Consider the following 16,109-nt stretch of genomic DNA (forward strand, 5'->3'; position numbering starts at 1 on the left):
TAATAGTGTGAGTGAGCATCAGGAGGGATGATTTGCAGAATCTTACATTGGTGACGACAGTCTTGCCTTTCTCTGACAAATGCCTCTCCACGTACCCCGACGACAGCAGATCACTGGGAACAGAGAAGACAAAAAGAGAAGAAAAGTTTGAAAATTTGTGATTTTCATTCAAGTGTCACTCAGTTTACAAGCATGCTTGTATTTTATAGAATGACTATATTTCGTCTTGGCAGCACAGAGCTTCAGAGAATCAGCTTGGCTAATTATGACCATCGTACAGGGACGAGGCTATTTCCAGCACGCAAACTCACACAAACACAATTATACAAATCCAGCCTTCTAGCAAATGTCTGGAGTGTGTGTGTCTATCAGTGGAGTGAAGGACAAGTGAAGGTCAGTGAGGAGTAAAAGAAGCAGCTCAGGCAGAAGAGGAAAGAGGCAGGAAATAAATTGAGAGAGTAGGGAAGAGAAAGAGTGGCATAAGTAAGAGGAAATCAGTCTGCGTGTGCTCTCTCAGCCAAGCTGGACCCAAGAATCCCAATGGAGATACACACTGCAGGCCCAATCTGAGACAGAGATGTATGAGGTGTAGTGTGCACACACACATACACACACACATACACACACACACACACACACACACACACACACACACACACACACACACACACACACACACAAAGGAATGCGGCATATGAATGGGGATTTGTCTTCTCTTCAGCTTATTTCAAAATATAATACAGTTATTGTTGTTGTTGTATGTCTTATCTCACAAATAGGTGCCCTGAACACACACACACACACACACACACACACACACATTCATGCATACATAACATAGGGAAGCGTAGGAGTGTGCTTTTATTTCTTTAGAGTCAACAGTAACCTGAGGCTCTGATACACACAAACACTCGCACACACTATGCAAATGCTGAGAACAAATGCAGCCAACTTTGCACCTGGAGACACAAGTGGACCAGGAGAGATAAGCGTTTATCAGTCAGGACTCGACACAAAAATGTATAACTGAAACAGTGTGCGCTATCTGAACAGACCACTTGCCACACTAAACCAGAGAGCCGTCAATCAACTCCTGTCAACTTCCTGTAGATGGGACGGATTTTCACCACACAAACAAGTCACATTAAGTGTTTGAAGACACAGTGAAGGATGGAAAATGTAGGTGAAATGTGAAGAAAATTATGTTTTACCAAACAATGCAAATGTGTAAATTACACATTCAATATAACAATAAAGATCATATCACTGAATTAATTAAGATTATATAAAAAATGCCCGCCCTCAAGAGATGATTATCATCAAAAAAGTGTAATGAAAAGTCCAAAGCCAACAATAAATTAGTCCGTCTTTCACTTTCTGAGTGTCCTATTCTGTTTGTCCCATGCCCACTGGTCGCCACTGAAGATGTAAATCTTTAAAAACGCATCACAAATTTTTAGTTTTATTTTTTAAACTAGTGGGGCACTGTAGTTTTTTACTCAAACTGGAATCCATCCATGCATCCATTTTCTGCCACTGATCTGGGACCGGGTTGCAGTGGCATCAGACTGAGTAAGGAAACCCAGACATCCTTCACCCAGGCAACACCTTCCATCTCCTCCCGGGGGATCCCAAGGCATTCCCAGGCCAGAGGAGATATGTAGTCCCTCCGGTGTGTTGTGGGTTTGTCCCGGGGTCTCTTACCAGTACTCCTACCATGCCTGAAACACCTCCAGCAAGAGGTGTCCAGGAGGCATCCTATTCAGGTGCCAAAACCACCTCAGCTGGCTCCTTTCAATGCGAAGGAGCAGCGGCTCCTCACCCTTTCTCTCAGGCTGAGCCCAGCCACCCTCCGGAGGAAACTCACAGCCACTTGTATCCACGATGTCATTCTGCAATGGTGCATTTGTTTGGGACTATCTGCCATTGTGGATTAATATACATTGGGTGCTCTAGTGAGTATTTATGGAGAAAAATATTAGGGGAAAAATGCAATAATAGGAAAAAACAAATAAATCCAACAATAAATAATTTATAAGGAAAGAAGACAGTGTTCAGTGTTTTGATATTATAGTGCTGGTTATTTTTAATAATCCTTCTCTTTTTAGCAAAATGCTTAAAGATCACATCTTAATTTTATTTTAATTTTAATTTTAATTTTTAGTTGGTGTGGCTAGGATCCACACAAGAAAAGAGAAAAGTAACAGAAATTTTAGAACACATTAAACTGAAAACTTGGTTCTCGGTGACTGATTAGTTACCTATACAAGAGTACATAGAGTTGATAAAAAAAATATAACATGGAGAGATGTGCTATACAAAGCATCCATCCTTTCAGGATATAGTAGTTTTTATACCCTAAATGTTTGTTACATTACATTACAGCTAAGTTTGATAGTTTAGTTTAACTTTTGACATGAGACGAGCTCCAAACAGCTCTATGTAGAACTATGTAAATATATATAAAATTAGTCAAGGTGGCTCTATTAGGTTGCATGTTTACTGGCATGCAAACTAATATTCATCTTTTTAGCTTTGAAACAGATACTTCAAGTTATTTTTCATCAAGTGTTTATGTATTTTTGTCAACCTCTTGCAGGTAACATCTTGATACTGCTGCATATCAGGGTGTTTAAATAGTTTCAAGGTGTTAATAGTTTCATTTCTATATCCGCCAATTTAAAAATGGGGATATCCTGACAAAAGGACCAACTGCAGTGTAGAAAGTAAAGAAAAATCAGTTACTTATGGTGAGAATGGTGATAAATTTTGTTTTTTCAAATAACTGCTTTCTTTCAGGAGGCTAAAGTTTTTCAAAAATGATACACAGTATATCAATCGAATGAAACCCCTGACATCAGCACACACAGGCACGCACAGGAAGGAGGCTCTTTTCTAAGACTAATGGGCAGTTTGCTATGGCAATAAAAAACATGCAGGGAAAGAGGAGAGAGAGCGAGATAAAATGGAAAGGGGGAGGGAATGACCGCCAAGGGGGGAATAACGAGAGAGAAAGGAAGAGAGGCTGCAAACGTTAAAGGGGGGGGGGGGACAAGGTGTGAATACAGAGCTCTAACAGATATCCCATCATACACTCCTTCCTGAGAAAACCCTGGAACATCTATCGTATACTTAAAAAACAGGCAATCCCCATTCTACACACTTCACACCCTCCAACCTCAGACTGACAACTAACCTCCGTCATACAAATTAAACACACGTGGCTCTCGAGAAACATTTTATCAACATTTTGCATCAAAAAGAACCGCTGTCAAAATATTCATACGCTCCTGTGATGAAGATGTTCGGTGTGTGTGTGCGTGTGTGTGTGTGTGAGTCCCTGGGTCACAGTCGCGCTGTTAGCCTTTGTTCTGCTGGGTTGTGTGTTTAAGATTCAGAGCTTGTGATCTTTATCCGGCCCCACGCTGAGCTCAGACGGGGGGAGCAAGCGAGAAGCATACTGAAGCAGCAAGGCAGACACACGGGCCTCTAATGGAGGACGCCGATAACAGATTTCAGCTTTAATTGTTATGGGATTTAAATAATTTATTTGACAGACAAAGACGCAAACTCAGCCTCTTGCTCACGCTGTTCGGCGCGACCCCATCCCCCTTACTGACGCACACACTGATGTAGACACACATACAGTACCCCCCTCTTCCCGTTAACATGGGTACAATATAGATATAAATGCACGGCTGTGAGAGACGTCTTTGTAGTTTCACTTTGATATATAAACAAACAGAAATACACACACAGGCTAATGCTCATGCTGCTGTTTGCATGTGATCCATCTCCCTGCAGACGAAAACGCTGCAAACTTTCAACATAAATGATGATCAGAGGGAGGTGGTTTATACAACGAAGCTGAGGATTTCATTAACAAGAAAAAACACAAAGAAGGAAAATGGAAACAGAGGCAATTGTACACACAAAATGTAATGACTTATCACGTCATCATCACAATATTCAAGACTTTAAAGTAACAGATTTATGATCTCATGTCACGCATATTTGTGTAGCATCTGGCACTTAAGGGAACCAGATGTGTGGATGAAACGGAGATGAAGCGAAAAGTACCCACATCTCTTTTCATCTAATTTTCTGTTTGGTGTCTGTTACTCTCATTCTCAGTTCATTGCTTTTTATAAATACTCTGAGAGTTTTCTTGGTTCCCCCGCCACGGCAACATCTGTCTGGCGAGATGGCGTCCAGCTGTCAATCAGGCCTAGAGGAGATTTCAGAGGTGGATCCACAGACACCCTCCACTTCAGCTTACAACACTTCATAGCCAACTTAAAACATAGTAATCACATCCCTATCTCACTTTCTCTCCCCTTTAATGTCGGCCAGCCCAGACACACACACACACACACACACACACACACACACACACACACACATACACTAAACCAGCTGGGAAAATGTTGCACTGAAAAGACTTATTCAATTTTATTAAGTGGGTCTTCAGGAGGTGAAAACCGACTGAGTGCACCGAGTCCGTCTGGCTGTCAGTCATATCAAACTTTATCCTCCCTTTTAAGCATTTTGTTGCAAGTTGCTCTGGGCAATGACATCTGCTGTGGCAACCCAGTTCGATCTCCTGAGGTGAATCGTACACACACACACACACACACACACACAAACACACACACACACACATAAACTAAAGTTTTCCGTGTGGTCTAAAATTCCTCTCACGGTCTGTGTCGCCAGGCACCGCCATGGCACTGGGATGAAAAAGGAGCACAAAAAGGCTAGATTGGCAGGACCAATGTTTATGTGTGTGTGCACGAATTGGCACAAGTGTTGAGGTACCAGGCTTTTCACTGCTTTCACACGAGCCAATCTAGCTGCTTTCAAAGACTCTTCTTAATACACTCAACATCCCGAAGCACACAAACATAAGCACATGCACAAATATATATATATATATATATATATATATATATATATATATGAAGGTTCAAAATTAATCAAACGCATCCATACATCCATACACATCTGCACATGGGCACTGCAGTCATCAAATGGACTTCTGCTCCATATATGGATTTGCCATTTAACCTGGTAATAAAAGGGCACCGCTACACAAAGGACTGAACATGTGCTGTGTCAGGCGTCTGTAATGAGGATGGGGGAGTGCTGAGGGAAAGAGAGAGCCAGACAGGAGAAAGGATAAGTGCAGCGGAGAAAGCATGGGGGGTAGGGGGAGGGATGCAGCAACATGGAAAGGTGGATAAGAGAAATAAAGATGTGAAAAGGAGTGAAGGAGAGAAGAGAAAGCGGGGGAGGAGGTTTCTCTTTAGGGAAAGCTGCAGCTGCTCTCACCTGCCCACCACCACCGCCCCCCACCACCCGAATCCGTGCCTCACCCTCCCTCCCACTGAGGCCTCATTAAAGGTCTCCAGGCTATAATTCATTCACTCTCCAATCACTTATCAGACATGCAATTCCACCAGCGTGCTCACAGGGATCCGTCCTCTTATTGCACAGGGAATACTGATGCTCACAAACAAGAAATATTGATGCTAACAGAATATAAAAGACAAGCTAAGAGCGAGAAAGTAAGCTCATATTCCTGTTCAGTCTTGTTTAGAAGCAGCTTTCTGCAGTTTTCAGTCCATTATGCAGCAGGTTCTATAGCACGCAACATACAGGCCAAATAGAGTTGACTCCTGAATTATGCAGTGGCAAGGGATGTTGTGGGCTCTAAGGAGAACATGCAGATCTGTATCTGTGACAACATGTGGACTGTTAGTGAACTCCATGCTGTGTAAACAGGGTTAATAGAGACAGAGAGACAGACATTTGGAGCCCTGTACACTTGGGACCAAGTAATCATGCCTTGTTTTCTTTTCATGTTCAGCTGTTAAGTTCATTTCTTTTTGGTAACTTTACTTTATGCCCTTACGTGCATCAATATGTGTCCTCTCAATCTATCTAATATCTCCATCAGATTTTGTACAGTTGTACATTTTGTTAAATGGCTAATCTCTTGACAGTAAACCATACTTTTGATTGATTTTTATTCAGCGTGACGGAGGGAAAAGGAGTAATCTATGAGAGACAATGGGCTTTAAAGAGGCATTAGTATCTTTTCCTGCTGAGAGAACAACAGTCTTCCTCCTGTCACTGTCTTCAGCGAGAGCCGGCTCCTGGATCTCTCTTTGTCTCCACTAATCCTCCATACCAAGTGAGACAGCTCGACAGAAGAAAGGGGAAATAGACGAATAGTGGAGACAGGAAGTGAAATAAAGGAATATAACAAGATTGGAAGAAAGAGAAAGAATGATGGGGCAAAAAAGGGGGAACTGGTGATTCGATGTTTGACATCCGGCAAAGTCCACCGACACAAATCCTGCCTTTAAAGGATAGATTAACATTTTTGACCATGCTACCATCATGGCTCTATGTCTGTCGATTGGGTGCTCTACGACTTCAGTCCATACTGAAATAACTCAACTATTGGATGGATTCCCATGAAATTCTGTACAAACATTCATGGTGCTCAGATGATGAATCCCAATGACTTTGGTGATCCTCTGACTTTTCCTGTAGCACCACTATGACATTTGGACATTCATATGCCCGTCAGGATGACTTATAATAAATTTGATGATTCCTCTACTTTTTATCTAGTGACATCATCAGATCAAAATCTTAATTTGTCCAATACTTTGATTTATGATCAAATATTAGCTGTACTTTGTGTTTATTACTAATTAGCAACTGTTAGAACGTAAACGTGCTAAACTAAGATGTTGAACATAGTAAATATTATACCTCCTGAACATCAGCATGATTAGCACGGTCATTGTGAGCATGTTAACATGTTGATGTTAGCATTTAGCTCAAAGCAGACCCGCCTCACGTAGCTGTTAACATGGCTGCAGACTCTCCTTAAAACAATACTCGCATACACACAGTAAAACAGTTTTTGGTCTTTCTAATTGTTTTTCCTGTCCATCCTGGCCTTGAAGAAATCCCCTCTGAACACAATCCCAACGCAAGAGATAGGGAGAAAAATCCACAGTCATTCTAATTCATTCTTAAGTTCAGCTGAAGTTATTATGAGCCTTCTGAGTTAGACAAACCAAATGGGTATTTTTCAAAATTATGGTAAAAAATTATGGCACAAAGAGGATATTTTTTGCTAAAACAGACTGCAACTTTGAGGAAGACACTCGCTTGATCTGGCTAACTCTGCTAACTGTGTCAAGTTAGCATTTTTGCAAAGAGGGACTGTGGATTTTGTCCTTCAACTCTAACACTGGAAATGCACTATAAAGGGATCTCTTCATGGGCAGTATAGAGAGGAAAAATTCCTGTAGCAACCAAAAACTGCTTCAATGTACATAAGGGCATGTGGGTATTACTTTAAGAGAGAATTGAAAAAAATGTGAACCTATCCTTTAAATCTTAATCTAATGCTGTTTCCGCTCTCAGAAATTCCTGTAGAAGCCCTGCAAGGCCTCTGAAGTCTGACACATCTCTTACACACACACCCCTAAAAGAGATAAACACACATTTACACACTGTCACTGCTAACATCCCTGCTAGTATTTGTTCTTCTAAATTAACCCTGCTCACCTCTATAAAATCACTCTGTATCCACCTTCCTCACACACACGAGAAACTCTACAACACACTCAGCTACACACAAACATGCACTCACTCCCTTACAGCTGTATATACTATATATATGTATATATATATATATATATATATAGCTGTAACGCAGAGCCACTTGGCAAACATGCTCAGTAATATACTGTTTGTGAGCATTAGCTCAAAACACACATACAAACTCACAAACACAATTCCCAATGTGATCGCTATGTAAAGCTACAAGCTTAAGTGTGTGCATATGTGTGTGACCAGACGACACGACACACTGATCAGAGCGAGGAGCCCTGCTTGAGGCAATAGAGGAAGAAGAAGAAGAAGAAAGTAGGAGGAGAGGAGAGGAGACTCTTTTCTTTTTCTTTCAAGTGCCTACCTCCCCCAAGCATGCACATACTCTAACACTATCTCTCCCTATCTCCTACACTTACTCAACCCACCCACCAAGACTCAAGGGTGCATGAAGGACATTCACACATCTCCCTCCATCTCTCCTCTTCAGTTTATCTTTCTCTCCATCCTTAACTATTTCTCTCTCAACCTCTCTTTCTTTTCCTCTCTCCCTCTCTCTCTCTCTCACACACACACACTTCCCTCTCTGTGTTTTCTCATTAAGTTCGCAGTAAATCAGATCACACCTCTCTGCAATAAATTACAGACCTGAGAACAGAGAAGAAGAGACAGAGATGGAGGTGGAAAAGGCGGAGAAGAGCAGAGTTGGGATGCAAGCAATGTCAGGAAGCAGGGAGGGAGACACGGGTGGATGATAAATGACTGTAGAATGGGACACGAGAGAGAGTTTAATCATATATGTGTGGATGTGTAAGGCTGCATGCACATGTAGGTACAAGCAGCATACACACACGCACGGTGCCAGGACACACACCAATAACAGCAAAGCATCAGCACCTTTCACGGTCCATGGCAGCCGGACACCTACACACATTTTAGAGATCAGATGCCCAAAGTCACAAACTCCACTCAAAGTCAGACATCCGCAAAGTTGAGAGGTAAACATGAAAAGGCCATCAGCTGAATGGCTTTCTGATGCACTTATCTGTCCTGCAAGTGAACAAGAGATTATTGTTAAATTGTCCAGGAGACTTGGTTTCTGTGTTGGAGATTATTGAGTAGTAAAACTTCCAAATTGATATTCACAGCGGGGAAAAAAACTATGCTGCTTAATAAATTTGTGAAGTGGGAGGAGATATTTTGGATACCCAGGTTTCCAGAAGTAAAACCCGTTATTTTTCTGCATAGACAATATTAGGTGACGGGCAGTTAGAGCACTTGTGCTGCAATGCTTGGATTGACATGTAACTCAGACTGTGTTAGAAAATACCAGGTTCTTTCAAAAAAAAATCAAAGGTACAAGGCTATATACATAAAAACATTGAAGAGAAGTCAACTATGAAGAAACCTCAAATCATAGAGCTTAAAATTCTGCTCCTCGCAAAACTAATAGGTCAGTTTCTAGGACTGCGGCACTGCGTTTGAAACAACAAAGCACCTTTTTGCTGCAGCTCTCATTCTCGCCTCTAACTGGAAGTAGCTATAGATGAGGCTCATGGGTCTTGTAGTATTTAGAGCCACCTGCCATACCAATCTGATGGGGAAAAAAAGATTTCTCGGAAGAGAAGTTAACATTATAGTGTTGTTAAATTATTCAGGAACTCTTGTGCGTCTTTGTAATGAGGAACATTGATCATATCATTATAATAAAACTTAGAAATTGCACTAAACAGTGCAAATGTTTCCAAAACCAGCCTCCCTGTTTGCTGTCCTATACAAGGGCATTAAACCTACAAAAAAACATTGAGTTCATCAAATTTCCACCTACAGTAGGATGTCTTACTGACATATAGGTTTGCAAGTTTTAACACAGAAGTTGATTCTTTTTGTCAGCTCAAATCAGATGCTAATCATTTTTATTGACAGATAATCACAGTGTCTGTCTGACACATCCAGCACTGACTACAGTTTACATGTGTGGTCATTGAGTATCTACCCACAGTTATTAAGCAGCTGCTTGGTGTACAGAAAATGAAAATACGAAGAATTAAGGCAAAATTATGCAAATTATCGTGCTTTTAAAGGTGACCTCAAAACCTCAAACTCAATTTAAATTCACCAACATGAATTAAAACAAAGAAACAGATAAGTAATTTGGCTTTCTTCGTTTGTCCTATATTTTCCTTATATTCCTCCTCTTTAGTATTGATCCTCCCTTTTTTTGTTGGAGCCTCATTTCTTTCAATCCATTCTTGTTATGTCTAATTAAGACAACACTTCACGTGTTTCTTCTGCACCTGAGCCCCAACAAGACGTTACACACAAAGACTCAGCAGCAGGAGCTTTTTCAGGGTTCACGGCTTATTGATGACTGCAATGCTATTTCTCTCTCTCTCACACACACACACATACATACACATGCCTGGCCATGCACAGACGCGCCAACACATATGCACACATTCATCAAACCACCGAGCCATGGGATGTTTGGTTAGCTTCTTGCCTAAAATCGGCAGTTGGAGGGACCCCTTGGTTATATCAGCACTCTATCCCCTCCACCCCCACCACACTAACGCTGCCGTCCTGATTGCACACATGCACCCTCCCTTCACAAAGATGAATAATGCATTTAGCGGTGCCTGTAATTGACCCTCTGCATTAGCATAAAGAACGTGTCTGCATGCAGGGAAGCTGACACGACACAGTAGTAGAAATAATAATACACCGAATGTCTGTCAGTGTCAACATCGCACACGAGGAGAGGGAGAAGCTCTCTTCTCTTTATGCTGCTGCAGCGACTCATTTCATAACACTGGAGAGGTTATGAAACTTCTCTAGTCCCAAGTGGACCTGACCACCTGTTCTCCTCTCCGTCTGTACTTATACACTGTCATACATACATACCTAAACACTGTATGAATACAAAATTACACAGATCATATACTTACATGTCCATTATTTCTCTCACATACACAGAAGCACAAACATAACAGCTCCGCCTGGCTGCCATCTTACCGCCTGTTATTATATGTCGTCAACAGCTATGTAGAGTTCTGAAACTTTCTCCATTACTTCACTGCCGATCATATTCAATACATAATCAAATGGCTCAGTCCCACTCAGTCAGGCAAAAACTTTGGAATTAAATTGAAATCTCAGATTTGCTATTCATTACTCCAACTCAAAAACCATCCCCGCCTCATGGAGCCAAACCAAACACACCTCTGACTGCATGAAACTTCACAAAATCACAAACTCCATTCTCTCACCCTCTATAGGTCGTCCCTCATGTGTAAAAATCCTGATTTTCTTCTTAGTAAAAATACATTCAACTAGAGCTGCAATGATTAGTCGACAGAAAATTAATAGGCAACTATAATTATTACTATTATTTTGATAATCAAATAATTGTTTGTCTTTTTTAAAAGAAAAGTACCAAATATTTGCTGGTTGCAGCTTCTCAAATGTGAGAATATGATGCTTTTATTTATCATACTTGATACTGAGCTGAATATCTTTGGGCTGTTGGTTGGACAAAAAGAGACATTTGAAGAAGTTATTATTTTTCAATATTTACTGACATTTTCCAGACGAAACAATTAATCGAGAAAGTAATCATCCAATTAATCGATAATGACGATAATTGTTGCAGCCCTACATTCAACTTCCACTTATGAATCATGCATTTAAGTCATATCTTCCACAATAACACGTTTTTTTTTTTGCCAATTTCGTCCAGAAGTACGGTATTGGGGAAGAACATTTTCTTGAATAAATTCAGCTCAAATCTTCTGTATGAACAACAGTCAAAAACAAAATCAATCTTGATCATCCTCCACAAATATCTGTTTTAGTCAACATCAGGTCTGCAACAAAACTTATTTTTCTAAGATGTACCGAATAATATCAAAACACGACTAATCAATCTCATTACCAATGATAACATGGGAACATGTCTATCACTAACAGCACTGACTTCTGGACTGAAATAAGCAAGAATATTTTCCTCACAGAGTAAAAAAAACATGCAAAAATGCAACTTATCACAAATATAAAGTCATTCACAGAGTTCATCTCAATGGGTGTAAGGTTTTAAAAATTGGATTCACTAAATCTGAAATCTGGTTACAATACCCTCAGGACACCTGTGACAACTACATCCATGACACCTGGAGCTGCACACAGATGAAACTGTTTCGGCAAGCAGTCACTCATAATCAATCACCCTAGATGAATCAACAAAGTGTGTACTCCTCCTTGTTCTAACTATTGCCAAGAAAACAATCCCAATTAACTGAAAATCAAGAAACTCTATACATATTTGACAAATTTCCTTGCAGATTATATCTCAATGGAAAAAACCGACTGTCTCCATAAAACAGACAGATAAATTTGATTTAACTTGATCACCACTTATCAACTTCCTGCCATCATATGTCCAACTACTGTCTTCTTAGTCTAACAACCAACACCACACATCGACACTAACACACACAAACCATACACACATTCTGCACACATCACTTACATACATGAATATCTACACTCTGAAACACAAACTCTCCCACCCCTTCTTTTGCTCCCTTTCATGTTTTCTCATCCACTCTGAAGGTCAGTATCGGAGGGATAGAGGAGGCACATTATGATTTTCTTTATATTATTTTATTATTATTATTGGTTATGTTATTATTCGTCCTTGACATGTGGCTATCCCAACCCTGTTACAACTATATGATCTCTGTTGACTAATTTCAACCTTGTTGTAATATTAACATTATTACCTGTATATGTGTGTATATCTTTCTTTTGTTGTTGTTTTTATTGACTTGTAAAGTGTACAGAGACTCTCTGGGTGATTTGCACTTTAAATAAACTGAAGTTGAAGTATTATTATTATCAAAACCATTGATATAAAGTTATTAATTATCCATCAATACTTCCATCTTTTTTGTTCCTTTTCTCCTACTTCCTCTTTTCGTTCATTCATTAATTTTATCTTCTTTACTTATATCCCCCCAATTCCACATCTTTGACCAGAGTACCATCTAGTTTTGCATATTAATGTCCAGTCTGTGTTTGCATTAAAAAAAAAAAACTATGTAAAGTTGTTGAATATATACATTTCTTATGAAGTGGAATACTAGCTTTTCTAATTAATGTGATGAAAAAATAATGAATATAGTCGCTGAGAGAATCATGCTGAGTCAACATTTAGGACTGAGATTTCATTCAAATTTATTCTCCAATAATTGTTAGTGGAATCGTACTGTGATGATGTCATCATAGTGCATAATTTTTTATAAATTGTCATCACAAACTACTTATTGATTTTTGTTTCACATATAGGTCTATAAAGCATTTTGTCTGATGGAACATGTTTTATTGTATTGAACATCCATTTTAGGGCTGCGACCAACCAATCTGACGATTTTGTTTTTTTGACAGAAAATAAAGAGAAATGTTGATTATATCTTCCCGACCCTAGTGTGACGTCTTCAAATTGCTTCAAACGTTAAAACCAACAGTCAAGACGCGGAAGCCATTACACACATTCACGCGAGTGTGCACACTCCTCTTGAATCTTACAGCACCAACTATTATTCAGTGAGAGCAGGTGGGAGGGGCGGGGTAAGGGGGTAGTAGGGGCAGGGCTGAATGGAGAGTGGGCGTGTAGGGGTTTGGGGGGCAATGAGAGGGGGGGATATGTGTGTGAGAGAGAGTGAGTGTGTGTTGAGGATGATTAAAAAAAAGAGGCAACCCCCCAACCCTGAGCACATTTTCAGCTCACTCCAGTCCCATGAATGGTAATTTGCCAGCCGCTGAGATGGAGAGGAAGACAAAGACCCCATGACCCACCAACCCCCTCCTGACTTCCTCTCTAAAGACACACTTCAGATAGGTGGCTCGTGTCGATACGATGACAGAGCTGACAACGAAAGCACACTTTAACATACTTGATTATTGTCAGTGTACAACACGCTAATTTTGGTGAATTTCATAATACCAGTAATTGTCTAAACAAAATATCTCTGTTCATATTCTGTCTTAGAATAGAAACCTCTCAGGGGTTTACCCTGCCTATCACGCAGAGCATGCTGGGATAGGCAGCCCCCATGACCCTGAACAGGATAATCAGGTATAGTGAATGAATGAATGAATGAATGAATGAATGAATAGTCTAGGAACATATAAAAATGAAGATTTTCTTATACATAACAATAAAACAAACCCTGTCATATGTAATGGCAGGTGAAAATATAAAAAAAAATGTAAAGATAATAACAACCAAGTAAATATTTCACATCTGAAAGTAACAGCACTAAACTATAAATCTACATATAACAACCAACATGTGTCCAAAAAGCACATGTGCTTCCAATTCAAAAGATATATGACTTTAAAACAAAACCCCTACTCACCCATTATTCACATCGTACGGCTCAAACACTGACTTGAGGCAAAGATATCAAAGGGCTGCGCAAAAAGGACGATGATGATGATGATGATGATGATGAAGTACTGTAGCATAAGAGACACGACCGACAACTTAACCTGAAAAACACACTGCTCTTGTTTGCTCATGGCCACAATTAAACACACAGTGGCAGAGTCGCTCATTGATCAAACTGTGAGAACTAGGTTTTGTTACTGGGAGCCAAAAAACACTGCTTGCCCATTCAGCTAAAACACATCCCACTCCTGCACCCACACACACATCAGTCGGGTTTATTCTGTCTGGAATGAAAGCTATCTGTAAACAAAATGGGTATGACTGTCAAGCGAGGAGGGGATCGGTTCACAGAGGGTGCGTTAGTGGAGGACAGAGAGGAGAGAGAGAAGGGCAGCGAGAGGAGGAATCTGGGGTGTGCTCGATCAGACACAGAGGGGGGAAACTAGAGACCTGCTGCCATGAGGAACGGAAAACTGGGACTGGGACAGAGACAGGAATACAGTCACATGCAGAGTCACAACCTGTGAGACAAAACAAAACATCCCCACAACTACATCAGTCACTACATTGTTATTGTCATTATTATTCATTATTTTTTCAATAAACCACTCAGTCTATTAGATGTCAGAACATAATGAAAAATGTCCATCACAGTTTCCTGCAGCTTTTTTCTCACAGTTTTTTTTTTCTAACCAATGATCCAAAATTCAAAATAATTCAATTCACAATGATACAACACCAAGAAAATCAGCAAATCTTCACATTTCACATTAATTATCACAAAGATGGCAATTAAATTTCTGCCAATTGACTAATCAATTCAGCATTAAACAGTTTAGCTTATAAAATGTTTGAGAATAGTAAAAAGCACCCATTTCATAAAGCTCAAGGTGATGTCATCAACAGTAAATAACCTAAAAATATTCAGTTTACTATCAAATAACATAAATATAAGCAGCAATTCATCACAATTGAGAAGCTGGAACTGGGGAATATTTTAAATTTGTGTTTGTGACACAAAATACTTTGAACTAATGAACGATTAATTGAAATTGGCGCTAACTACTTTTCTCTTTCTACTGGCTTATCACTTAATCGACTAATAGTTTCTGCTCTACACATAGTACAAGGATTTTTAGAGAAAACAGATAAACGTCACACAGCAGAATGCTCTACTGCACAGGTCTGAGTCTCTCATTCTTATTCAGAGCCACACATGTCAAACTGTTGCCCAGAGCTGCCTGGTTGGAGCCTCATTCACTCTCGGTTGAGCTTAAAACGGGATTTCACTTAAGTGTTTCCCCTCAGCCGATATTGTGATGGATTTTCTCCACCACATCCAGTTAAGAAATGATGTAGAAGGACGCTGTAAGAACACTATGTCACACAGATGAATAATGACTCTGCATCAAATCAAGCGCTGATGAATGTGTGTGTGTGTCTGTGTCTGTGTTTTATGCATGTGTCTATGTGCGTATGACACATTTATATCGATGACTGGCCCATGCATCATGCGGTGACCTACAGGCGTTACAGAAAAATATCCTCTAAACTTGGGAATTCCTGTGATGTAATGTTTTACTCAGTAGGGGAGGGATTTCTGCTGTGATGAGCAGGCAGCATCATTGTGTGTGTGTGTATGTGTGTGTGTGTATGTGTGTGACAAGTTTGCAGGCTTTCTGTTTTTGCAGTAAATGATAAAAACAAGCCATGGTCTCAAAGAGTGACAGAGCGAAACAGAAATGAAACAAGATTACAGGAAAAGGTTTAGAGAAGAAGAAATATAAATGGTAGATTTTTAAACGAGGTAGAGGCAGAAAGAGAGGAACAAAGTAGGAGGGAGAGAGGAAAATAAGCAGAGAGGGTAGCTTGCTTTCCATCAGCAGTGCTGTGATCAATATCAGTGTCTGACAGGGCAATGCTCCAGCCTTTACCGTAAATCACTTCCTATTATGATGGAACCTCTAAATCACACACACATACACAATAACTGACCTGCTGCAATACACACACGGATACA

The 16,109-nt window shown here is 40.1% G+C and overlaps 1 protein-coding gene across 2 annotated transcripts in view; it reads right to left on the bottom strand.

Annotated features, from left to right (window-relative positions):
- Positions 1–16,109, bottom strand: part of adam22 (ADAM metallopeptidase domain 22) — a 69,560-nt gene that overhangs the window by 47,575 nt on the left and 5,876 nt on the right. For both annotated transcript variants that reach the window (XM_042423942.1, XM_042423941.1), the window contains exon 4: positions 47–113. In XM_042423942.1, coding sequence (XP_042279876.1) covers positions 47–113 — 67 coding nt within the window. The remainder of the gene's footprint in view (positions 1–46; positions 114–16,109) is intronic.

This window comes from Thunnus maccoyii, chromosome 10 (genome assembly GCF_910596095.1).
Source record: "Thunnus maccoyii chromosome 10, fThuMac1.1, whole genome shotgun sequence".
Classification (NCBI taxonomy): Eukaryota; Metazoa; Chordata; class Actinopteri; order Scombriformes; family Scombridae; genus Thunnus; species Thunnus maccoyii.